This window comes from Chaetodon trifascialis, chromosome 10 (assembly GCF_039877785.1).
Source record: "Chaetodon trifascialis isolate fChaTrf1 chromosome 10, fChaTrf1.hap1, whole genome shotgun sequence".
NCBI lineage: Eukaryota > Metazoa > Chordata > Actinopteri > Chaetodontiformes > Chaetodontidae > Chaetodon > Chaetodon trifascialis.
Window position 1 is genome coordinate 3222878 of NC_092065.1, and position 25513 is coordinate 3248390.

At 41.6% G+C, this 25513-nt stretch overlaps 2 protein-coding genes across 5 annotated transcripts; both read right to left on the bottom strand.

Moving 5' to 3' along the window:
• Nucleotides 1–1845: 1845 nt before the first annotated feature.
• On the bottom strand, nt 1846–9172 carry wee1 (WEE1 G2 checkpoint kinase). Its single transcript, XM_070972371.1, has 10 exons — nt 8543–9172; nt 7812–8026; nt 7320–7386; nt 6972–7144; nt 6261–6529; nt 6034–6123; nt 5820–5905; nt 5545–5715; nt 3267–3412; nt 1846–2932 (listed from the first exon to the last, which is right to left on the bottom strand). The coding sequence occupies exons 1-10, from the start codon at nt 9029–9031 to the stop codon at nt 2776–2778; spliced, it is 1863 nt and encodes a 620-aa protein (XP_070828472.1). The 5' UTR covers nt 9032–9172; the 3' UTR covers nt 1846–2775.
• Nucleotides 9173–10514: 1342 nt separating this feature from the next.
• znf143b (zinc finger protein 143b) lies at nt 10515–24362 on the bottom strand. Of its 4 annotated transcripts, none has more exons than XM_070972316.1 (15): nt 23897–24362; nt 22429–22544; nt 19990–20178; nt 19675–19755; nt 18867–19063; nt 18460–18528; nt 18268–18384; nt 18026–18101; nt 17746–17871; nt 15318–15497; nt 14928–15155; nt 14559–14707; nt 13365–13517; nt 11942–12070; nt 10515–10935 (listed from the first exon to the last, which is right to left on the bottom strand). In XM_070972316.1, exons 2-15 carry the CDS (start codon nt 22532–22534, stop codon nt 10852–10854), a joined length of 1884 nt encoding a protein of 627 aa, XP_070828417.1. In that variant the 5' UTR covers nt 22535–22544; nt 23897–24362; the 3' UTR covers nt 10515–10851. The 4 variants fall into 4 exon arrangements, with proteins under 4 accessions (XP_070828417.1, XP_070828420.1, XP_070828419.1 ...); XM_070972319.1 differs by having other exon boundaries at nt 11902–12070; nt 23897–24036; XM_070972318.1 differs by having other exon boundaries at nt 22429–22541; nt 23897–23915.
• Nucleotides 24363–25513: the final 1151 nt, after the last annotated feature.

Below are 25513 nucleotides of genomic sequence, written 5' to 3' on the forward strand. Positions count from 1 at the left end.
TATACATTCAATCTTGTGGTCTGGCGTTGCCAACTCCACTTTTTGGTTTGGTAAATTAAGAACAAGCTTACTGCAGCCATAGCCAAGTAATGTTCATTCTTTCTGGAGAGAAATAAGAGGCTGCATTGATCAGCCTCTGGTGAATAAACTGAAGAGCATCACAGTCTGACTGCTTGTATGTTCAAAGGAAACTGAAGAAAGGAAAGTTTAAGCCATGGTTTAACTGCTCTATAGCCTGAGTCCTAGTTTACAATGATGTGCACTTTGTAACTTTATCTTGGATCACCGTTTTGATCCCTTAGAAAGGGTTGTTGAAGGGGCTTTTTTGTAACCACGTATTTATTTTTTGTCATCTGTTTATTGACAGTGTTAAATTGTGTGAGATTTGATTCATTCAAATGTGAATGACTGCTCAAAGTGAGAATGTTAGTGTGAAATAAAACACTACACATTGTTTTCAATAAAAACATTTGCATAAAGCAAGCCTATCCACTTTTCCATGTTGATAACAGTATTAAAATGATAATTAATGGGACATTTAGAATAGATAAAAATGTGTGATTAATTTGCGATTAATCGCGAGTTAACTATGACATTCATGAGATTAATCGCGATTAAATATTTTAATCGACTGACAGCACTAGTGCTAATATTTTTGCAGTTAATGAAGTAAAAAGATGAGTACATGACTTTTACTTGTAACAGTATTTCTATAGTGTGGTACTAAAGTAAATGAGCACTTCCAGCACTGATGTTACCTCTTGTTCTTCCTTTCATTAAGGAACAAAACAAATCTTAAAAGATTTTTTCTTCAAACAAAGTCATTGAAAAACTCTGGTTTATTGATTACATATTTATCGATTTTAGTTTCACTTGGATACTGATACACTGATCTCAAGAGCTACAAACATTGATGGGATGACGTGTGACTGGATAATGTTTCACAAATAATGAATTTAACAATTGTGTCAGCATAACAATGCTTGGGCAGATTATTCATCTGTGGTATAATGCAACTACGTACATTTACTCAAGTACTACACCTACGTACAGAGTTGAGTTACTTCAGTGTTTTCTCCTCATATAAACGTGATATGTCAGAGAGGGCTGACAGTTCAGAGGGAAATATTGTACTTTTTACTCCACTACATTTTCCTGACAACTTTAGTTACTTACTTACATGTAACTAAATATATCTGCTGTAACTGCAGTTCAATACATTTCCAGTTGGAATACACTTCATGAAACTAATACACCATAAACTGATTGGAAATTATTGGAGCTGCAAATGATTTATCTCACTGATATATCGTTACCTTTTTTAATGAATCTCTTAACTCTCAGACCGTAAAATCAGAAAATTTGAAAATAAAAAACGACAATTTCTAATCCCTTGAATTTGCTTGTTTTGTCCAACCAACAAAATTGAAACAAATAAATTAGAACTATAAGATATTCATGTTTGTTTGGCACTTCATGAATTTCATCTATGATAATTACAGCTGTGCATAAATAACCAGAATACTCACCTTGTCATGTCATTTCAGGCACCTTCACAACGAGTATTTAAACACTGCATGTGGGTGCTACCTTTACCACATCATATTAGCCAAAGCTGGGAGGAAACCAGCCTCAGAGCAATGTTTCAGATGTGGGAAACGGCGAACCCACGGCTGTGTTATGACAACTACAACTCCAAATACTATAATCTGACAGATTTACAGTATTTGAGGGGAAGTTCCCTCTATGTCACAACACCACACTGAGCAGAACGAGTGTGGATGGTGAGAATTTATTAAAAGAACATATGTACAGGTTACAACAGCGGGGGGGGGGGGGGGGGTCTGTGTTAGAGGTTACAAGAACAAAAACATGAAGAATACTTTGAAACAGTAATTGAAGATGAGCCTTGTAAGAAAACAGAACACATGAAAATCCAAAGAACGGGACAATGATTGTTCTAATGCTACAGGCAGGGTTGGCAGCACCAATCAGCGGCGGAAATTAAAACACTACGGATCAATCCTAACCTCACAGTTAATGAGCTACCTCCCTGGTTTTGGTACTTCAAACCAGCTGGATGATTTTCCTCAAACAATAACGGCATGATCCAGCTTCCGTCTGACCAGAAAAATGACTCCTCCTACTTGAAAATAAGAGCCAATGACCTCCAGAATGATCCAACCAAAACTGGCCAAACCCTGATACTCACAAAACATCAATAGCAGCAGGTTTTCTCTTTTTTCTTAACAAACAAAAAAAAAAAAAAGTGGCAAATCCCACGTGTTGCCTCCAAAGTGCTCCGTTACAAACACAAATCGTCAGCTCTCAGACCCTCCGGTACCCAGCATCAAGGCATTTGACAGGCAGTAAGGTGCGCACGGCTACGGCAAGTACATTCACAGAGAGCTTCACTGTGGCTTCGGTCCGCTGCCAACAGGCTTCGGCTTTGTCGAAGGAAGTGCAAGGACAGAAACGGAGAGAGAGCCTGACGTCTATGCAAACTTAAGGAATGACAGAGTGTGAAAGGTAGAGGAACTACCTTTGAGGAATGACAGCTTGTTCCAAAGAAGTCCATCAGAAAAAAAGGACTGAACTATGTCGGCAAAGAGAGTCTATCGAGATGAATTCCAGATCGATGTGGTAACAGTACAGACTCGACGTGGCGGAAGAGCCCAACACCACAACCGACAAGGAACAAACGAGAGAGGCTGTCTCTGATTGAAAGGTCCATGAGCCTTTGTGTTTCACTTCCTGTCAGGGTGGATTAAAGTCTCAGTAGATGGTGAGGCTGACCGATCGATTCATCTTCTTGCCGATGAGTCTGGAGGTTCTGGGGTTCGACTGGACTGTGGAGCGGGTCAGGATCCTGTCAGTGGACAAAACCTTCTCCTCTGCTGCAGCCCGAGCCAGCTGGGCCTTCTTCAGCTCCCTGAGGACCATTAAAGGTACAGTTAAGACACTGACAGAAAGGTTAATGCCAGCATTAGTTTCTCTGACTGAAGTAGGGCGATTCATTTCACTAAAGATTAAACTTCTACTGTAAAAAAGCGGGTCCGGTAAATAATCGTCTTAATTGTTGCAGTTCTAATCTGCAGATTATTTTTTCTATCGGTGGTTTAAAATACAATTGTGGGGAAAAAAAGCAGCTGATTATAATTCCCCAAAGTAAAAGGTGTCGTCTTCAAATCGCTTCTTTCGTCCTACCTAAGATATTCAGATGAAAATATTCAGAGGTTTTTTGGCCTGAGCTGTTGTGAACTTACTTCTGGAGCAGCGCGTTCTTGAACTTCTCTGCGTTGAGCTCGACTCTGAGCTGGTCGGCGCTCATTCTGGCAGCAGTGAGCAGCACTGGGTGCTTGATGAGGTCAGATGTTGATGGCCGTCTGCTTGGATCCGGATGGATCATCAGCTGAAAGGCAAAAGAGGAGATTCAGTCAAAACAGGAAAAGCTGCTTAAAAAGCGTGTTGTTAAACATCTCTGGCCAAACGGGAGTTATGTGCCTCCAGGGGCAGAGCCATTGCATGGACTGTGCGAACTGTGCAACCACACAGGACCTCACGGCACTAGGGGGCCTGCAATCCTGCTGCTTTTTTTTTTTTTAATTTAATTTTTTAATAAAAATATTAGTTGTATATGATTTTGTCTGTCTCTGTCAAGGTCACATTAAAAACAAACAAATGAAAAACAAATTAACTGGGTTTTTCATTGTGGCTATGTCATTGGGCTTCACTGAAGCACGTCTGAGCACGTCCAAATCTCAGAATATAAATGCACCGGACATCTTCGCGAAGTTAAGGATACTTCGAGAGATAATCCCAAAGGGAACAACTACAGCATTTAAAACACTTCGATACCTCAAAGGGATTGAAGGAACTTTCTGTAACTGTGAGGTTGCACTCAGGATCTTACTGACTTTTTCAGTAACAGTGGCATCGAATGAGCGAAGCTTTTCAAACTTGAAACTAATTAAACTATTTGCGCACCACCATGTCACAGGACAGACTGTGTGGGTTTGCCCTGCTATCAGTTGAAAAGGACATTGCATCCAACTGGATTATAAAGATCTTATTGCTGAGTTTGCGGTCAAGAAGGCAAGGAAAGTGACTCTGACATCATCAGTTTCTGCGTAATTTATGCAGGTGAGTCCGTCTTATTTGTTAGAGTTACAGCGCAGTAAATATGTTGTGCATAGTTGTAATGAAAATGAACGTATATTATGAATGAAGTGGCACTTTAAAGAGTGTTGCACATTAATGAAAATCAATGTTATTTAATTTCACTAAAAAATTCAAAGTGCAGAAATGTTTCTAGAGTGACTGAACAGAAACATGAAACATCCTGTGAAGGCTAAAAAGAGGAGACATGGCTGCTGAGCCGTGATTTGACAGCAGATATAAAAACATGAAGGAATATTACAGAAGATTGGAACTGGTGCCTGATGAAGTCTATGTACTGCAAAACAGCCAGATACAGAAAAAAAATAAAATAAAATAAAATAAAATAAAATATATATATATATATATATATATATAACACCCCCCCCCCCCACACACACACACACACATCCATTCGTTCAGGCTAATGTGTCACAAGGAACATTTGATGTTGGTTAGCAGTTCTTCTTATGGAGATATTTTCTAAATCAAGATTGTAGTGACATTTCGAAGAAGATGTTTTGGCTCTCATCCAAAAGGTGTCCTCAGTTCTAACTGGCTGGTGGGGATTCCCAGACATTTGTCCTCTTGCAGGATCACAGCTCCTCTCAGCTATCCTGTGAGTCGTTAGAGCCACGTGAGTACCGTTATCAGTGGACTGCATTTTAAGTGGATGATAAGTGCTGTCTTAGACCACCTCCTCTGTGATGGTCTTTCCACTTTGACATGGACAGCTTCTTTAACTTGTCTTTCAACCCATCAGTCTTCCCTGGTCAATATATGTATATTATTGTCCTAAAATAATGTCCCTTGTCTTTGAGGTCCCCATTACTCTGTTGTTGATGTTGTTGTTGAGTGTTTTGTGCTTCAGGTGGACGAGCTTCTGCCTCAGGGTGTCACAGGACTTGAGAAGTGAACAGGGATGTTGTGTTTGTCGAAAATCCTCCTGAGTTTTTCAGATAATCCTGCAATGTAAGGGATGACACATGCTTTTTTTCTCTTTCTTGGGTTTTTTTGCAGTCTCGATGACACCCAGTTTAAGTTGCCACACACTCTGAGTACTTCCCTGATGTGTCTCTGTTCCTTATCCTTGCCTTCTGTCCTCGTGGACACGTTCTGAGCTCATGTTGTCGGGTTCTGATAACCCCCAGCTTGTTCTCCAAAGGGTGATGAAAATCAAAGAGCAAACATTGATTTATGTGTGTGGATTTTCTGTATACTTCAATGTTGAGGCTCCTGTCATCTTCAATGTGCACTGCGCAATCCAAAAAGGCCAGATGGTCTCCCTTGATATCCTTGGTGAATAAAACAGGACAACTACGGTCCTCATGTAGCTGCTCGCATTCAACAGAAGGAAAGAAATAGAGGACAGAGATTGACGATTACCTTGAGTAGACTGAGGAACTCTGGAGAAAGCACTTGAGGGATGGCAGGAAGCTTGCCCCGTCGGATCTCATGCCATTTGTCTCCATTTGTGGGAAGAGGCTCGGCCCCTGAAGCGTTGATGACAGTCAGAGCCAGAGCAAAGATGTCCGCCTTCGTCAAGTTACTGTAGTCCTACGAGGAAAACCAAAGCAACGAGGGAAAATATTAAGACCTCAGTGAAGCTTGTTATTTAAAAAAAAAAAAAAAAGAGGCAGCTTGTAAGTAAGATGACAAACCTCTTGTAAAACTTCATTGGCCAGGTATCTGCTGTCACCTTCCTCCACCTGTGGATTGTTCACTCTTGTCACATGACCAAGATCACCTGGAGAGGGAGAACATACCGAACAAATTTAAGCCACGAAGTTGACCATTTTACACCGAGTACAGTTTGAAAACATCAGTAAAAGGAACAACAGACTTAAAAGAAAAAGAACGGAGGAGGCAGTTTACCTATTTTGTAAATAGCACTGGTGGTCAGTCCATCATCCTCATCACATTCATCACAGCTGGCTACAGACTTCCGTGAAATAAAGATGTTGCCTGGGAAAAGACGTTAATACTTATTTTCTGATCAGAAAACATTAGACTCAAGCTTTCCAGAGCATTATCTGTATAATTCCTTTCATCATAATCTGACAATTACTACATTTAGGGCTTTAACATCCCTCAGTACTCACTGGGCTTGATGTCCATGTGTACCAGAGAAGTCGAGTGGATGTACTTGAGTCCTCGTGTGACTTGCAGCAGCAGATCTTTCAGTTCCAGCTCTGACAGGTAACTGAGCCGTCTGTAGTTCTCTGCGATGACATCGGACAGTGTACCACCATTGCAGTACTCGTTCTGGATGAGCATGTGGTCGTCCTCGGCCCAGGCTGAGTAGTAACGCACCACGTGGGGATGCTGGCCCAGCACGGCGTGGGCATACACCTCCCGTAAGGCGTTCTGTCTGTGGAGGAGGGGAACAGACCGTTTTAATTAAGACATGCCTCACAGATGTTTTCTAGTTAAAATGAAGGACAAAGTGTGCCTCAAGTCTTTCCAGTAAACAACTTGTCAGTCCACTTACACTAAAGAGCACTTGGATGACTTTTGGCACATTTTGTACTGCATGATACTGAACACTGAGGGGGAACTTCTACGTTAAAACTGCATTTCCATCATCTTAAAGTGCAACTTGTCTTACAAAATACGTGGTATCACAAAATTAAGATGCTGGTAGTTTTACGCCTTGTAACTGATTAAATTATCACTTTTGGACAATTTTAAGGTCTGGACACTGTTGACACGTTTGACACTGGACATCAGGGAGAGTCCCCACAATAAGATGAAAAACCTTGAAGGCACGACCCTCAAAAAGCATTTTTCAGATGGTTATAAACTCAACTCACTCGTCCACTGATCCTGCCAGAGGCTTCTTTGATCTCTTGATTGCATAGATGCAGCCATCTAGTCTTTTCACGCACTTGAACACAGCACCAAACTCCCCACAGCCGATCTTCTCCAGCTCGAGGAACTCTGTGGTGTACCTGGACATCATGTTGCTTTCCATCATGGTGATCCTCTGAGGGTGGAAGAAGAGTTGCACAATAAATTTATTCTCAACATTTACATTTTTGTTAATCCATTATTTTCCACTAGCAAAAAATAAAAAACTGATGTCAACTGTCTAACATCACTGACTGTAAAGGTATAAGCATCATATGTAACTACTGCTAATCACGTGAACTTTTAATTACCTTCGATGGCGGCAAGACTTCCTCCTCTCCCTCACCATCACTTGCCTCCATGTCTTCTCCACAAGAGCTGAAAGATCAAAGACAATAGAGGATGTTGGTTCACATTCTGTACAGCAGGGGGCAGCAGTAGGGGCTTCACAAGCATATGGCAGAGTTCACCAGTAACCATGAGGTCTTGGTTCCCAGCCAAACTCCCTGGCCTTAGTTAACGGCTTTAACGTTTCTGGTTATTATAACAATGGGTTCGATCTGTACTCAAGATAACAGGTACAGTTGTTCAGCATGGCTCTGCTATTTGAGATAAACAGCTTCTACATTACTGGGAAGACAAAGCTGAAACGTTTTACACCAACTGACTGGGGTGTGAATATTGACTGTTGAAGTTCCGCAATCTGCACATCTTTTAGGTACAACAGATGTTTTGGTCCCTCTCTAAAGATAAAGGTGTTTGCAAGAAAACTGTGTCAGACAGAAAATGTCTGGGCAACATACTCGTTCCAGTGTGCCCGTTTCCTGTTGTTTCTCTGTTGTGTGGCAGACTGGATGAGGAGAGAGTCGGGGGTGAAGGGGTTAAAGTTGACCAGAGGGGTCTGCTGTCTCCTGCTGCTGTCGGTGATTGACTTCCCCGAAGGCTCGACATTCTTGAACAGGGCGACTCTCCTGCTGGAGGATCCCAGGCTGGAGCCCCTGGCTCGGGACAGCAAACTCTGGAAAAGACAGATTTAGTGGTTACTTGAAAGCAGCAGCAGAGAAAAAAAAAACTCACAAGAGAAATTATTTAAAAGGAGACAATCTGATTAAGAGGATTTCCAATAAGCCTGGTGCACAAACAATATGATGGGTAGTTCTGAAATAAAGTTGTGTGGAATATCCAGGTTTAAAATTGATTAAAGGGCAGTGCTGTGTAATGCAGGGCTCACTGATGGAGACATGCCCAGACATAAAACCACAGCTCACATCATCAGACTGACTGTAGTGAGTTATGCATTACGCAATAGTACAGTTGTACATTAACTGGGTCACTGTGGTAAACTGTGTTATCCCAGCTATCCCATAGAACTCAAAAAATGACCAGATTTGTTCGTATAGTTTTGTGGTTTTCTTTCCAATTCAGTGTTTCAAGGATACAGAGCTTAATATATTTTAGAGACATTTAGAGAATAAATTGATCCCAAAAACAATTAACATTCATGAACTTTTTTTTTTAATCAACAAATACTAACCTTTGGTGTGTGTGGTGTGTCAAAAAGTCTGAGTTTTCTGAAGGTTTTATGTGGAGGTGTGTCTGGGCAGTCTGGGATCGGGGAGCTGGACCCTTCCCCGTCGTCCTGGACGTAGGACCGCTCCGGTGACCCTCCGTACAGCCGAGAGGTTTTCCTCGGTGACGGTGAGCAGTTGGCAAAGATCACACTGCTCGGTGACCGCAGGTCAGACGGGGACCCGAAACTATCTTCGTCCCACAGCTCCACGTCGTCGTCCCCACCGGACTGGTTCAGGGGGCTGCTGCTCCCTTCCAACCGTTTGTCGACGGTGTCCCGTCGCACCGGCATCGGGGAATCCATCTCCGTGAAGCCAGACTCTCCTCCGGTACTGTTGTTAACGTCCTCAATTGGGTCGTCCTCCCCGTCGCTGGATGTAAACTGTAATTTTTGACGAATTGGTCGACATTTCGGGGAGGGGGATCCGTGTCGGTGGCGACCGTAGCTCGACATTTTCAGGATTTAAACCCCGGCTGCGTCGACGGGAAAATCACGCGGTTGGACCCCCGCTACAGTTGCGTTTCTCGCAAAAATAAAACACAAAGCTAATCAACTTCTAACTACCTTAAAATAAAGGTATCGATTCTAGAAACTACAGAGAAACGCTTAAAGCTTCGTTAACATCTCAGAAAAAGTTAACTTGTTTACTAACTCCTACACGCCCATCCAACGCTGAGAAATGGCCACGGACTAACGTTAGTTAACGTTAGCTAGCTAGTATTCGCCGTAAGAGCAACGTCCGAAGTTGGCTTCAAACTAAAAACAAACACAAAAACTACCGGGTCCGGCTGAGTATCGGTATCCGTCACCACCTTGCTGATGGCTCACCGACACAGAAACACGTCTTTCCGCAATAAAACCATACCAATGTTTACAAAAAAGTTTGAATGAGTCAAGAACAGTCCTCTTCCTATCACGCGCGTGGCAAAGGACTTCCCGCGACCGTTAGTCACATGTCCTCGAGCAGCCAATCAGAGCGCTTCTGGAAATTTTGAAAGATGGGCGTTCCAGAGAGGTTTCAGGAGGCCTTACGTCATCGATGGCCGAGGAGCAATCTGGCGCGAACGCGTCTCTTTCATGTGCCTGAAGGCACGCGGTTACATTAACTTCCAGGCGATGCGTCCATTGTTTAGAGGACGTGATGAAAGAAACCGCGACACATGAAAACGAAAAGTCAAAAGGGAATATAAACCCAATTTGTTTCAGTTTTTACAAGAAAATAGTGATTAGTGAAAACAAAAAAGTTTCCTCAGGTTGAAAAGTCCAACCACCACCTCAAAATGATAACAAAAATCGCACCATTCGTACTGTTCCTACTTGAAAACACCTGAGTTAATTTCATCAAGTTAAATCCACTTAACATTTTTTTTAATTGATGGATTCTCAGATGAAGTATTGATCTGTATTGTAAAACTAGCAATACCATCATATAAACATACTCAAATACAAGTAATACTAATATGTAAAGAAACAATTCAAATTCTTATGAGTATATAAGTATAAAACAGCTAGAAAAATGCATACTAATTTGCCCCTTTAAGAGTGTTACTATATTATAAACTTCTGTTTTATATGATTTTATTCCATCAGGATTAAGTTTAATTGGGATTTTGTAGCTGGTTGAGTTTGAGCTAATTTTCTCCTCTTTACAAATTGTTGGTTACTTTAGTCTGTAAGACTGGATCATATTTTTTTATAAGATGACAAAATCTTAGTCTACAATCAAACTAGTAATTATAAACAGTTAAATAACAAATGGCACGCACACAGCATGTGTGCCTTGTAGTAGGACTCTTATCAGGTATTTTGGATAATACAGCAGGTGACGACCTCATGAAGCCACATAATTCCATGTGTTCTTTTATAGTTTTGATGTCAGCAGTATTAATCTACAACATAGAAAAGCTCTATAGGTGTTTTATCTTCACGGCTGTGCAAAGGTGAGCAAAGTTTAATGGGAACTTGGGTGGGTATTCAGAATCAAGTTCAGTCAATTAATCACACACTCTTTTTTTTAATTAGAAATAGCATTAGCTGTACACTGCACTGTGCATTGTGCACCATAAACATAAGAAAGCATTTTTCCCCTCTCCCATCTTTTTGGTTGAGGGACAAAATAGCATAGCAGAAATCCAGTTATCAAAATCCTATGTACACATAAAAGCTAAGGTCTTTTGTGGAAAAAAACCATAGAGGAAGACTTGTGATTTCTCTCGTTGATATAGTCCAATTGAGATGGTTTTGATCCTACAACATAGTCCATAATGAGTCCGTCAATCATCCAGGCCCGGCGACTCTCCTTGTTGTATTCTTGATGCTATTCTGATGGCTTCCTCCAGGGAAGGCTGATCACTGAGCTACAGAGGAAACAGGAAAACAATGTTCGTAATTCAAACACCGGTCGACATGCTGATAACCACTGTTAATCAATCACTACGCCTGATGTAATCCATTTACTCTGCCACCCCTTTAAAATACGATACCCATCAGACTGTGATTGACTGTAAGGCTGTTGAATGTTACGCACAACAGTCACAAGGTAAGAAAACAGTGTTGGCTTTGTAATTAACATGACAGAAAGAGTGGGGGGGGGTGAATAGTGTTTTTCAGGATAAACAAGATTTAGTCCTCAGACCTGCAACCTTTGATGTGATCATAGCCCCTCTGGGAGTTTAGGCATGAATAGTATTTAAATTGAATATGACAGTCTAACATGAAGTTGATGTAGCACATTGATTTTAGAACAGGTGAAAGATTATCATTGTATCAGTGTTTGCCAGCACATAACTACCCACCAATGGAAAACTCTTACTATAAAGTCTGGACAATTGTAAGTGTAAATGCTGGTGGTCATGAATTTGGATTCCATGTAAACTCAAACATCCTGTGGTGGCTAAGTTTTGGTTTAGTTTGAATAATCAGTGCCCCAGCAGGACGGCAGCAACACCTACACCCACTGAACTGAACCCCACCTACATTAAATAAATATCTGTTCAGCCACTATCTGTCACGGGATGAGGTAACACAAAGTCCTTGGGTGTCTGCTGTCACCATTGCTGGAATCTTCACAGTATTTAATTGGCCAAACATGAGTTGACTTATCATGAAGGAGTCACAGGACCTGTAGCATTAAACCTGCAGGTGTCACCAAATTAACCAGGACTCACATCTTACAACTTAAGCGTTTATGCAAATAGCTCAACAGGGTGGGGTCAAGTACCCCCCTCCTGACTGAAACTCCCGTCAGTATCATATGAGTGACACAACACTGAGAGTAGTTTTCAGCAAAAACAAAGTCAACAAATGCACAGATTGGAACTCACCCCACCAGTCTATTCACTCCTATGGTGTCGGTCTACCAACCTGCACAGCAATGTGAGTGCCGTTGGAGGTGGCCAGTAATGTGACAGGATGAATGTCATCCTGGTCTTGGCTGTAGGCTGCCTCCTCCACTGTTTGGAACGAGGCCATGTCGGGTGTCATAATGGCCACCTGAGGGAGACAGAAACATTGGACAAAAATCAAACAAGGTTTTTTTCTTGTTGGGACACAAATCAGTCAGGGGCCACATCTGGTGACATGGTGGAGGGCCAGCAGAGAAGGGCTGAACATCCAACAGCCAGGCTAAGAATGGGCATGAGACATGATAGAGACAGTTCTGGTGGGGCTGCTTGTCTGGTTTGTAATGTTTTAAGTGGGGCTGTCAGTTTAACGCATTAATTAGATTAATTAATTACGCTGCAAATTAACGCGCTATAAAAATTAACGCAATTAGTCATGAGTGGCAAGTCAATGCGCAAGCATTTGAAATTTGGCCCTTTGAGTGACCCGTAGGCTGCAGTGAGGTCGCATCCTACCTGCGCCACTAGTAAAAAGCAGGGTGACAACAGACGTGGATGCGACACCGGAGAGCGAGGCAAGCCTACTTGGACCTTTGAACGGCAAGTTTATTTATAAAAAGAACAAAGACGGGACTATTAACAAGAACGCAGTGATTTGTACCTTGTGTAAAACAGAATTTTCCTATCACCGTAGCAGCTCCAGCCTGAATTATCATTTAAACGCTACATGTAAACATGTAGTTGCTGCTAGTGCCGCTAGTGCTACCGTGAGCTCACTCCGCCAGCCCACACTTGCTGAGTTAGGAAAACGAATGAGCAAAGCCACGACAGAAAAACTGACAAACTCAATCGCAAAGTGGGTTACTGCTGATTGCAGGCCGATTTCAATCATGGAAGACGAGGGCCTAAAAGAGGCGTTTCAGATAGCGTCATCTGACTCTAATTTCTAGCTACCGTTTTATTGCATTTTTGAATAATGCACCTGGCCTAATTGGTTTGCTGATGTGCTTGACCTTTTTTCTTTTGAATTTCATTTATGAAGCACACTTCACCAATAAAAATGTGGATATCAAATCTTCTCTTCTTGGTGTATTCAATTGATTAGTCATGCACTACAATTTTGTAATGTCCTAGAATTCAAATTCTTTATTTGGGGACCTTTAGCAGATATGAGATTAAAATGTGATTAATTAGATTCATTAATTACAAATCCTGTAATTAATTAGATAAATTTTTTTAATCGCCTGACAGCACTAGTTTTAAGTAAAATATCTTTTACAAAGTATATTTCTTTCTAAAGTGAGACAGAGTGAGTCCTGAGTTTGCTCTTTTCTTTCTGTCAGCTCACTCAGTGAAGTTCTGCATCAACACATCGCCAGACAATGAATGAAAGACCTCTGTACAAAAAGCTAATCTGACATCTTTGTTCATCTTTGTTTGTTTACCTGTTCGTCTGAGCCGTCTGTTGTTACCATGGTAACCGAGTGAGCACCTTGCGTTGCCAGTTCGTGGGCTGGGATGGTTATGGTTGTGCCTTCCTGGGTGACCATAGTGATTGTGCCACCCATAGCTTGCAAGTCTGCTTCAGAGATACTGACCTGATGTGAGACAACGCATTCAGTTTCACAGCGGCACAAGAACCCAAATCTCACCCCAACACCTCATCTCTTATCCTGCCTCAAGTCCTTTGTTGTTTGAACACCAAAACCCAAACAACGCACACAGACACAAGCTTGAAGAAATCACAGTGTTAGAGGTACGGCGGAAAGGCTGCAGCCTCGATCAGGGCTGGAGGGCTCGTGATTAAAATGTTACTGCAGGGCTGAGAATTAGGCAGTTTACATCCACGTCTGTCCAGACTCATATATGATGTGAAGACTCTGAAGGAATATAATAAAAAGGCATTAAGGCCATTTTTTGAACAAATGGAAATTGTCCAAAGAGAAACACACTGTCTTCACTATTCTTACAGAGGAGCACAGAGGACTGATAAAGAGCTTCATCACATGCTGCAACGACAATCACCTGAAGCTCAATAGCAACACAGCCAATGAGCCTGTGGCGGACAACAACGCCTCAATTATGGGTGTTGCTGCCTTTAGCAACTGTGAAACGTGGATGCTTCACACACATCTTCAACCCACCAGCACAGAGGATCCACACAATCAGCACAGTTTCAAGATGAACAACAAAGATTCAGTTTCTGACCAAATGTGAAATATGGTCACAATCTGCCCATCTGCTCCTGAGCTATGGTACTGAATAAAGGCCAGAAAAATGTTTTTTTGCTTCTTCAGAACAGTCACAGTGAGGCTGACTTTTGACCTTTTGGGTGTGTGAAGTGTAATCACTTTATCATTGTATCCTATGAGACATTTGGGTAAGTTTTGCCATGCTTAGCACGTTAATTCTTGATGAACCAGAATGTCACTGAGCTAAAATAGTTAAGTAGCCCTGAAAGCCTTTAACAGAGAAAAACATGTGTAATTTCAGTCTTATCTTAAAATGACCTTTTTCCTTTGAGGTGGACTCACATCTGCTAGAACTATTACTGTTATAGGTAGGCTGATGTAAAGACACTTTTATAACTTTTTAGCATCAAATGTTGCCTTAACCGCTATCAACCCATTCTCCATTACCTGCTGTTGCGTTCCATCCTCCTGTGTTACCAAGGCAACGTGCTGCTGACCAACCATGTCTGAGGTCTCCACAGGGACCTGCTCTGAGCCAGAGTCCTCAGCCTCAACCACTGCTGTCGTGTAGCTGACGTTAGGGTCGTCGATGGCATCTGAATGGAGATGAAAGATTGTGTTTTTCCATGTTATTTATATGCACTTTCATGTTATCCGTGTCCATTCTGTGTATATAATGTCCACAGATTCATTTTCTGTGCACTGACTAATCATTGCAGCTCTATATTCACGTTTTTGCATTCTTACACATTTCACAGAGCTTAATCAAAAAACGCCCTTTAAGGAATTTCTCTCCATTTTTACATTCACACAGACCTGTTGGGGGTTCAAAGTAGGCCTCCTGCTCCTCCTCGATGGGCTCTGTGTCGTTGTGGGCTGTGCGTTTGTGCATGGCGAGCGTGGAGATCTGCTTGTATGTTTTCCCACAGTGGTTGCAGTTATAAGGTTTGCAGGGTGTATGAACCACATGGTGTTTGTAAAGGCTGGAGTATTCTGTGAAACGCTTTTCACAGCCAGGCACTGTGCAGACATACGGCTTCTCTCCTGGAGGAGTAAAAAAGGAAGCTCAGTTCATTTGTAATATTAGAAGTTGTGAAAATTTCAGTCCTTCAGCAATGCTTTAAACACACACTGGAATCAAAATTCTCATTACAAGTAGACAGGGACAGACCAAAGGAGTTGCCAGACTGATGTAAAAGGACTCACCGGTGTGTATCCTCATATGGTTCTTGTAGTTGGTGGCACTGGCGAATGACCGTCCACAGCTGGGCTCAGAGCAGTAGTACGGCCGCTCCCCAGTGTGTGTTCGAATGTGAACTTTGCGGATGTTGGAGGTGGTGAATGACCTGCCGCAACCTTCAACCGGGCATTTAAAAGGCTTCTCTCCTGCAGATGAGAAACAGGATGTCAGCGTTTAAGGGGTCTCCCATCAGTCCAGGTTTAAATTAGAGATCGACCATTATGGATTTTTCAGGGCCGATACCAATTACTATTAATCAAGCAAAACCGATAGCTGATATTTAGAACCGATATTCATTTACAGCAAAAATGAAAATTTTAGTGTCAAAATTTTGAGTAACACACCTGGGATTAAAATGAATACAGTATACTGTTTGTTTGTTTTGTGTACACTGAAAAAAAGACTTTAACTTTTTGTAAAATAACACAAACACAAAATCTTAATTGAAATGCCTTTAAGTTTAATTATTTTTAAAACAAAAAGTGCAGGGGCCTTCCAGCCGCATTTCTTAAAACTCACTCGAATGAATGAATGAATGAATAAATAAATAAATAAATAAATAAATAAATAAATAAATAAATAAATAAAATAGCTGCCTGAATATTTTAAACATCAACAAAATAAACTGAGCTGAACTGTTCTGAAATGTGGGTCTGAGTTAGTAGCAGGAGACATGCCAGCACCACGGTTTTCATATCTTCGAGCTTGGAAAAGCGTTTCATTACACACGTGAGTTGTAGACGCGACGGTAAATTTATTGATTGAAAATAAAACACACTAAGGATAATCTCCTCAACGTGTGCTCTCTGCCTGACTCATATCCCTGGACTTTACGAGTGACAGGCAAAAAGACGATCATTTAACACCAGTAGTTACGTTGCTGCACCATAGTGTCGTGAGAGCACGAGCGCTGAGGGAGAGGCGACTGTAAACAAACAAGGACACGTTAGCATGTAGTACTGTTAAACATAGGCTAGAATCACCTCCGGTGTTGTTTATTGATAAACCGCCCCACGGGCTGAGGCACGTTAGAGATTTATTATTCCCACAAAGTAAGGGTAACCCAAAGGGCCTATATTATTATTGTGCGTCTGGCCACAGCTATAAAGCGGTTGCGGCAATTCTGATGTAGTGGTAGTTTCATCGCCAGAGCCAAACAGCGGAACTAAGCAGGTTTTCATCCCTTATACTTGCTGTAGTCTACCTACCGGTATGTCGTTATGTCTTCTTTTTTTTTTTTTTTTTTTTAGGTCAGGTCATATTCACTTAGTTATATCTTTTCTTTTTTTTTGGTGCGTGACACTACTTATCTTGCAAAGTCGTATGCTTGATGTGATTAGACAAGTAGGTCGGTGAAATGTCAACTCCGGGCTTACATGTTATCACTGAAATTAATCATAAGGTTGTGGTATTTTTAAAACTTCATCATAGAGGGTTTTTATTGCAACTTCGACTGACTCTGTCGCTTTATCTCTGCTGGATCACCGGAGCAGTCGTCTGCTTCTCCTTGTCTGTGGCGCTGCATGTAGAGGCTTCAGTGTTGATTGGCTGTCACTGACTCACTTGTGCAATGTAGCCAATCAGTGAGGGCTGTGGGTGGGACATTGTTACACAGCCAAGAGTGGTGACTTCAGGCGGAGAGACGGCTGCATCAGAGCCGAAGGAGCGCGTTTTAAAATACATTAATTAATTTCATCGGTTATCGGTGGAAAAAACGGCCGATGCCGATTATCAAAAAAATGCCCAATATCAGCCAATATTATCGGCCAGGCCAATAATTGGTCAATCCCTAGTTTAATATTGTCAAAAGGCATTGTAAGCGGCTGTTGATATTTCTTGGTGTGACCAGTAGATATAATTAGTGTTATATATAAGTGTTTGACATAACACATGTTGGCATTTTCTGTGAAATACTGCAGATCTTCCCACTTTTTAAGTAACCAATGAGATTAAAACTGCAAAAATCTTGTGTTCAAAAATAAACAGCAACCTCTCAGCGTCGTGCTTATCATGGTGATCAAGTGCCTGAAAACTCTTCCAATACTTTGTGAAAAAAATCCAGCTACAAGCATCCAGCTGACAAAACCTTGCAATTTGTTCATCTTATTCTGGACAGAGGCACCGCACCACAATCCGAGGTCTTTGAAAAAGACATGCATGACTCTGGCCTGGTAATTTTGACCAAAATAACATAATTTCAGTTTTGAACTCTCAGTCACTTCCGCATTAAACAAACAGCCTTGAGGCCAAGTGGTAGTTATCATTTTGGTTCCCAGCAAGTAAACAGCATTTAAACACTGTGCAAAACCAGTAACACAATTATGAGATATCTGAATGCCCTTTCAGGCATATAACACAACAAAATTATGATTGGTCCCAGGTGCAGTTGTGTACCTGTATGAGTCCTTGTGTGCTTCTGAAGGTCTCCGGATGTTTTGAAGGACTTGCAGCAGTTCAGCTCTTGACATCTATATGGCTTCTCCCCCGTGTGTGTGCGTGAGTGACTCTTCAGTCCATACCCTGAAACCAGCATAAAACACAAAATGAGAGCCCTTATTCCTGATTAACATACCTTTATTTATATACGATTGTTTGTTTTAGCCACTTAACAGTGCCAAATGAATTTTTGAGAATATTCTGATGTCGGCTGCATCTCTTTCTACTTAACAGGTACCTGTTGCAAACTTCCTCCCACAGCCAGGATAGTCGCAGACATACGGTTTATCTCCAGTGTGGGAGCGCTCATGTACCTGCGTGACACAAACAAAACTGTAGCAGTGAGGCTTAAAAAGCAAACATGCAGCTAACAACAACACAGGAAGATGCTATAAGAGAATACTGTGTTCCCACACTCGTGTAGGCACAAGCAAAACTTTCTTTTACGTGCACACACAACCACAAAGCGCCCAGGCTCACCTTGAGATGGTGGGCAGTGGTGTAAAGCTTTCCACAGCCCTCATATTCACAGCGGAAAGACTTCTCGCCTACATTTGAGGTCCGTCCTTGCCTGTTGTCTTGACCCTGTAACACAATCTGAAAGACAAATGAATTAGACTCAACTGTTAATTGTGGATACAGGATGAAAAGCCAAAATTAGAAACACTCTACCCTCATGTGGACGCCATTGTCTGCTTCCACTCTGCCATAGGAGCCCAAGGGGTTCTCTATGTTCTCCACCTGACAGGCAGGACAAAAGGACACTTCCTATTATAGTACATGTTGTCAGAATTATGAACAAGTCCAAGCAATGGCACACAGGTATGTAATCCACCTGTACAAAAAGGTTACCCAAGATAAACACTTCAAAATGTAATGTACACATTAGATAAATGTCAATACAGTCTACATTAAGTAGCAGAAATTATTTTAAAAAATTAAAACAAAAGTACATTTAGATATTATGGGGAGATACAAGCAAAAATATGATCTTATAATTTCCAGCTTTTGATTTTGATCCTCTCATAACACGTTTGACAGACCAGTGCCACACCAGTCCAATCATGTAGTGTGTGTACCTTGGTGGTGTACTGTTCCAGCACGCTGATGGTCTCAGGGTCCATGGCCGTGGCCTCTGTCTGCAGGTCTGCAATGGTGCCGTCAGCCTGGATGGCCAGGATGGTGTTGGACTGGGGCATGTGAACTGTGTGGTGGATGTAGGCGGTGCTGCCGTCCTCCAGCTGCACCTCCTGTAGCCCGCTCTGGTCATATGCATCTGCACAGAAACCAGGAGAAGGAGATTCATGGAGAAACTCTGGATGAGGAAAATGGGCTCAGGTCCAATATGAAAACTGTGATGGCTGTTTGCTCAGGGAGGATGGATCATTTACTACACAAGAGTAGTCAAACTTACTGCTTCTTTGTACAAATACAAAGAAGCAGTAAGTTTAAAAAAATAATTTGGTGGTTAGTCCATCAGAAACACCACAAAGACTAGTTTTTGTCCTCAGAGTAACAGAGCTGAGCTGAATGCAGCCACAAAGACTGAGAACTGCATTTAAAGAAAAGTGGCTCACATGTTCATAAACACACTCCAATGTCCACACCCTGACTCGGTGGATAACCTTTGACTCACATTAACAAGTTGCTGGTTCACTGCTTTTCTGGAGGTTGTAAAACGACAAAAGAGAAAGAAAAAAGAGGCAGAGGCAAACTAAATCAAAGCAGGCAAACCAAAACTCTGACACTGCATCTTTTATTCTCTCTTTCCTCTCCTTTTGAGTTGTGATGTGTTTTTACTTCAAAATATTACTGAAATGAGACACTTTTTCTCAGATACCTGAAGAATGAGATGAGAAAAGAGCTTCAGTGTTCAACATTTCTTACCTTTGGGTGTGTGAATGTAGGCCGTTGTTCCATCTTCTAGCTGAACTGCTTGACCGTCTTCAAGCTGTAAACTGTCCCCTCCTACAACAGAAAATCAGGCACAACGACTTCACCAACAGTAATCTCTGCTTAGCCTGAGTCTCTGGATATCTGTATGTATGCATTCAGTCCTACAAGACACCATTATCTGATCCAGATGAAATACAAACAGCTGGTTGGTATAACAGCATACAGCAGCGTATAACATGAATATATTTATATTCAGCACAATACTATTCCCTCTATCCTGACATACTGGATGGGTTTGTGTTTTACCTGCTTTAGGCATTGACACGTGCTGAACGTAGGCAGCCGAACCATCCTCCAGCTGGATCACCTGGCCATCCATGATCTGTCCATCTGAAAAGGAAGCTTTGGAGTCGTGCTGGATGTATGCAGTGGATCCATCTGCAAGCGTAACTGCCTGCAGGCTCACTGTGTCCATGCTCTCCATCTGATCACCATCTGGGAAATGATTTGACAATGACGAGACTTTAACTGTCGGGTTAAGAAGTAAGATCATGTTGCAAGATCATTATGTTATGTCTGCACGCACCAATGTTGAGCTGAGGTCTTATCCTTTAAAATACACACTGTACGCTCATGTTTACTTGCATGTATGGGCTGCATGATCATCTCACAGCTTTTCCAAAGGGACAAGAGAGGAAGAAGATCTCATAACGATAAATACAACTTCCTCTGGATGCAGAACGCACTCATCGGGATTTACTCTTTTAACTTGGCAACTGAGGCAAATTTAAAAGTTTCTTAATTATAATGAAATGAGATGTTCAAATATTGTACTTCTATATGACTGACCGTGTCTTATCATGTCCCAGGATATGGGACATAATAAATCTATCATTTCATATTTCTTTTTCAAGCCTCATATTGTTTAAAGTTTGAGGTAACGTAACAGAAATCCAACTAGTTGTGATATGACGAAAACAGAGCCATGTTTCATCATTTCTTACGTTCATCATTCACTACACAAAATGGACATTTATCATTGAAAGACAGACACCTCATTGCTGGAATACCAAAAACTAACTGAAGAAAATAAAAGTGATGAAAATGTTTATGAAATTAATAGTGGAAGTGATGAAATGTGTATGAACTCAAAAATAAGAGTGCTGAATTGACAACTGATTTGATAAACTTGATTGGCAATTTCCATTTGTAAGTGGTGCTCTGACAGTCACCTGGGCTGTGTTACTATCTACCATTCATCAGTCACAATATGTGACATTCATTGTTTACAGCAAGCAATTTGTTATTTCTGCTGAAAATATCAATCAAAAAGACACCCGCTGACTAACTGACTGAATTTTTGGCTGTCAGCTTGCAGGCCTGTGGCGTATTCAGCACCGACAAAACCAAACATCAACCTCAGGGCTGAAAAATTTAGTCGATGTACAGGTGCCAAAAAGCTGCAGTTCATCACATGGCCACTTGAGGCTGGCTCCAAAAGCAAGTCAATCCCCATAGACCCCCACTATAAAAGGACAACATTACAGTAGCAATAAGCATGTTTACAACCTGGTGCATAAAACAGTTCTGGACACTATAGATAATTTTCAGTTTGTTTTTACAGTTTGTGACAACTGTACTCACTTCGCACTCACATGCATAATTATGGGCATATCTGCTCTGAGTGACCGTTTTTGGCAGTGCCAAGATGGTAACAACCCGATCCACAGTCAAAACATAGCAAAACATTTATTTAAACAGATATGGTAGGGCGTTGAAAACCCTGTAGCGTTTGCACAAGCTCACTGCCTTAATCCATCAGGGTTTCCATGTCACTGCTGATTGGGCAACACCTATGACACACCAAGCAAACAAAAGAAAATGTACCTCAAAAGCCCCGTGTCACACCATTTCAAGGAAACAAGTCGCCCAACCAGGAAACTGTCGCAAAGTGGTGTGCACCTTTTCCAGACTAAATGCACCTGAGAGCCTTCATCTTGACAGGGTAGCAGCAAATCAAAAACTTCATCAGTTAGTCATGGGGTGTGGATTTTGACAGAAATTTTGGGCAGAAGTAACAAAAATGGCTCATTGCAGATGACAAATGCCAATAAAAATGGGTATTGTAAATGATGAACTGTGGACAGGAACACAGCCCAGTTGATCATCAGAGCAACTCTGTTTCAGATCAAATGTCACAAGTTTATCAAATCAGTTGACAATTTATCACTGTTTTTTAATTCACACAAATTTCATCACTTCCACTCTTCCCTGTGTAAGCATTTTCATCTCCTTCATTTTCTTCAGTTGCATTTTGTTTATCCCTCCCTTGAGGCGACCACTTTCCTTAAATGACAAATGGTAATTTAGTGTTGAACAATCAATGATGAATCGGGGAAAAGATGGGAAAAATGATGAAACGTGGCTCTGTTTGCATCAAGACTGTTTAATCAAATCCATTGATATGTTATTGCTTCACCCCCCCCCCTTCAGTCCATATGCATTTTCATTACCTCCATTTTTATCTTTTTTTTTACTTTCACCCCTCACATTATAACAGATGTACATACTGCATAGTAGTCTAGTTATCTGTATACAGTATAAAGCTGCTCCTGTACGTCTCTTTTGTACTACTTAAATTTTCATGGGATCAATTAAGTTTGTCTTGCTTACCCAGCAATGTCTTTGTCTTTTCTTTCACTAATTGTGAAATAAAACAACTTTACCAGTTCTTTCTTAGCTCACCTGCCACCGTCACAGCCTCTGTCAGACAGAGAGTGACTGGCTGCCCATCTGCATCATGAAACTCTGCCATTCCCTGGGAGTCCCGGTTTATCTGGGCCAAGAGCATGCTTTAGCTGCTGGGGTGGGACACACAGAAGACACATTTAAGACTTAAAACCAGTGTCCACTTGTCAGCATTAAACAGAGACACACTGGGACAAACACAGAGGATGGAGATACTCTGGGAGACGTGACAGCTTGTGATGCACTGATGAAGGTTAGTCACTGGTCAGAGGATGAGGTGCAGCCAGCAGACATGCAAGCAGGGTCAGGGAACAAGCGCAATGTAGTTTTTCTATGTTGAAATGAAAATGCTCTGCATAAACTTGATTACATGAAATTTAGGAATTTGCACGAAACTACAATTTAACACGGGCACCACCTCAAGCCAGGGCCTTAAATTGATGCTCATAATTCACTTTAAGGCCTCTATCATGTCAGTTACTGTGCTTTTGTGGTGCATATTCTTATAGAAAATCCCTATTAGATTATAGAAACAAGTCAACACTTTAAATCTTCAAGTTCTGAGGCCCCTGAAGCTCTGTGGACCCCGGGACATCTCCTAGTTGGTCATTACGCCTCGTTTTCCTCATTTGACACCTCAGAGCTAGCTGCATTTATGACCGGCATATATGCTAATTGCAAAAAACATGTTCCAACTATAAACTTGACCACTTGTGGATTTATTCAAGCAGGTGTAAGATAAGATTATTGTTTACTTTTTGAGCTGATGGGTGCTAACTGGCTATTTTAACTAACGTTCCCGTAAACGGTGCTGTTTTTGGCGCTTGCTAATTTGAATATAGCTTTTGGGGCTAGCTAGCTAAGATGCAACTTAGCATAACTATGACTTGCCACATTTGTCACTCTAAAATTGAACATTTTCTAGTAAGTGCAGTAAACTGGCTCTGCTGTAAGCTTACGATGTGCAGTTAACACAGTGACAGCGTGTTTGGATGGTCAAACGCCGCAGTTACAGCCACCGAAACGTTGTCATAACGGGAGTCGGGGAAGATTAGCCATCATGCTAACAGCGATGCTAACTACACCAAGCAATGCTGTCACGACTTTTTTTTAGCGATAAGCAAAATGATTCTTGAAGATTGTCTTTCACGAGAGTGCAGCTAGTTGAAGTTTGTATCAGAAGTCTAAGCTCACTCGGTGGCAGCTGAAGGGCTAGCTAGCTGTCCCCATGAAGCCTCCAACCGTGTTCATCTAACTAACGACGCAGTTAGGAAAGAAGACCGGGGAATCCGTGAGCTAATTAATGATAACATAAGCATTTTGACTCGGTGGATGTCAATTTTATTTTAAGGCATAACAGTATTTTCCATTCTTCTTTTGAATCCCTGCCGCCGCCTGTCATTCCCTTCACAGAGATGGCTGTGGGAATAATGCATACTGGGTAAAAACCAATTTATATACTAACCTCCGAAATTTTCCAACAATTCCTCCTGTTCGACCACCATGCACCAGTGCAGGAAACGCTTCGCGATGTCCACACACCGGGAACGTGTATGACAGCACAGTCGTCCCAGCGATGTACCGCCTATTCGAAAATCCAACACGGTGATTGGTTGAACTGATCACAGCTCACACTTCTATTCGTCAACCACGTCCTATTCGAGCCTAGGTTGCTGTTATTCAGATTCATGGGCCCCTAGCAGACGCCATTCCGCGTCAGTTTTCGTATTGTCTCGGGCTTTTGACTGAAAATGCGCTGCGTCGGCGAAGAAAATAAATATTTAAGCATCATTATAAGACGACAGTCAACCGAGACTGTGGATTCCAGGCCACGCAGTCCCACTGGATGTTGTTAGATTCGTTATTCAGCAACATAAACAGCGATGTGAGGGGAGATTTTTCGGCATCCATGTTGAAAACAAGGTCGTGTGGGAAAAAAAGGGGGAATCTGGGCAATGCAGTGAAGAGAGACTCTGAGGGATGATATGTCCAGCTGACGATAAGGCAGACTACACAGAGCATTACACCTGAAACAAGAAACCCACAGCAACTTCCAACACGTCGAACACACGATTTCAACTCATTAACTGATACCAAAGATAGATAGACTGATCGATAGATTCTGATCGGTGTCACAGCAGCCAATCATATCAATCACAACACTCGAGAACAACCACAGGTAGTAAGAAATAATGCTAAGGAAAACATACATGATAAAATAATGATTATATTTATTTTATTATGAATAAAAAATAATTAAATATCGAATGATAAAAGATAAAACTAGGCCAATGCTCTCAATAGACCATATATAATTTTAGCACAATTATACTGTAATACTTCAGGGATTATCGCTGATATAGTAGTATTAGCAAATTTTATTGACAGTATTTGGAAGTAACATCTTGAGTCAAAGCTCGAATTCATTTGGGCTCAGGTCTATTAAAATAAAAGTGAAGAAAGCCTGTTTTTCCGTACTACACACTCGGTCAGAGCAGATCTGCTAAATACAGCTTCCTTAAAAAGTCCCACAGCACCCAGGATGAACATTTGGGCAAAAATTAAATGACGGATGTGGATTTTGAACACGAAATACGAGATTCTGCTCATTTCCCCGATAAAACTACATTCCTAAGCCTTTTGACTTATTCTATGCAAATTATTTGTCCCGTCAGCAGTTTTGTGAAAGACTAATTAATTGCAAATGGAAGGAACTACTTGGTGTTTCACCATCAAAACATTACTTTGTCCCCTAAAGGAGTCACGAATAAAGTGACTTGGTCTGTTTCTTCCAGTGTTTTCAGGAAAGTTGAAGCTGTTAACCGACACAAAAACAGGATGACACCGCCAAAGTAAAAGCACCCATTCAGCTTTAATTACTCGACACATCCATCCATCCATCCATCCATCCATCCATCCATCCATCCATCCATCCATACCGCCTATCCCTTTCGGGGTTGCGGGGGGCTGGAGCCTATCCCAGCTACAATGGGCGAGAGGCGGGGTACACCCTGAACCGGTCGCCAGCCGATTGCAGGGCCACATGCAAGGACAAACAAACATTCACACTCACACCTACGGA

Coding starts and splice junctions, on each gene's coding strand:
- wee1 (XM_070972371.1), bottom strand. CDS start 9,031: ATGTCGAGCTACGGTCGCCACCGACACGGATCCCCCTCCCCGAAATGT. Junction 6,124..6,260: donor ACACATGGACATCAAGCCCA/GTGAGTACTGAG, acceptor GTCTTTTCCCAG/GCAACATCTTTATTTCACGG. Junction 5,906..6,033: donor CAGTGCTATTTACAAAATAG/GTAAACTGCCTC, acceptor CTCCCTCTCCAG/GTGATCTTGGTCATGTGACA.
- znf143b (XM_070972316.1), bottom strand. CDS start 22,534: ATGCTCTTGGCCCAGATAAACCGGGACTCCCAGGGAATGGCAGAGTTT. Junction 20,179..22,428: donor AGAGGCTGTGACGGTGGCAG/GTGAGCTAAGAA, acceptor ATCATTTCCCAG/ATGGTGATCAGATGGAGAGC. Junction 18,529..18,866: donor TGGAACAGTACACCACCAAG/GTACACACACTA, acceptor CCTGCCTGTCAG/GTGGAGAACATAGAGAACCC.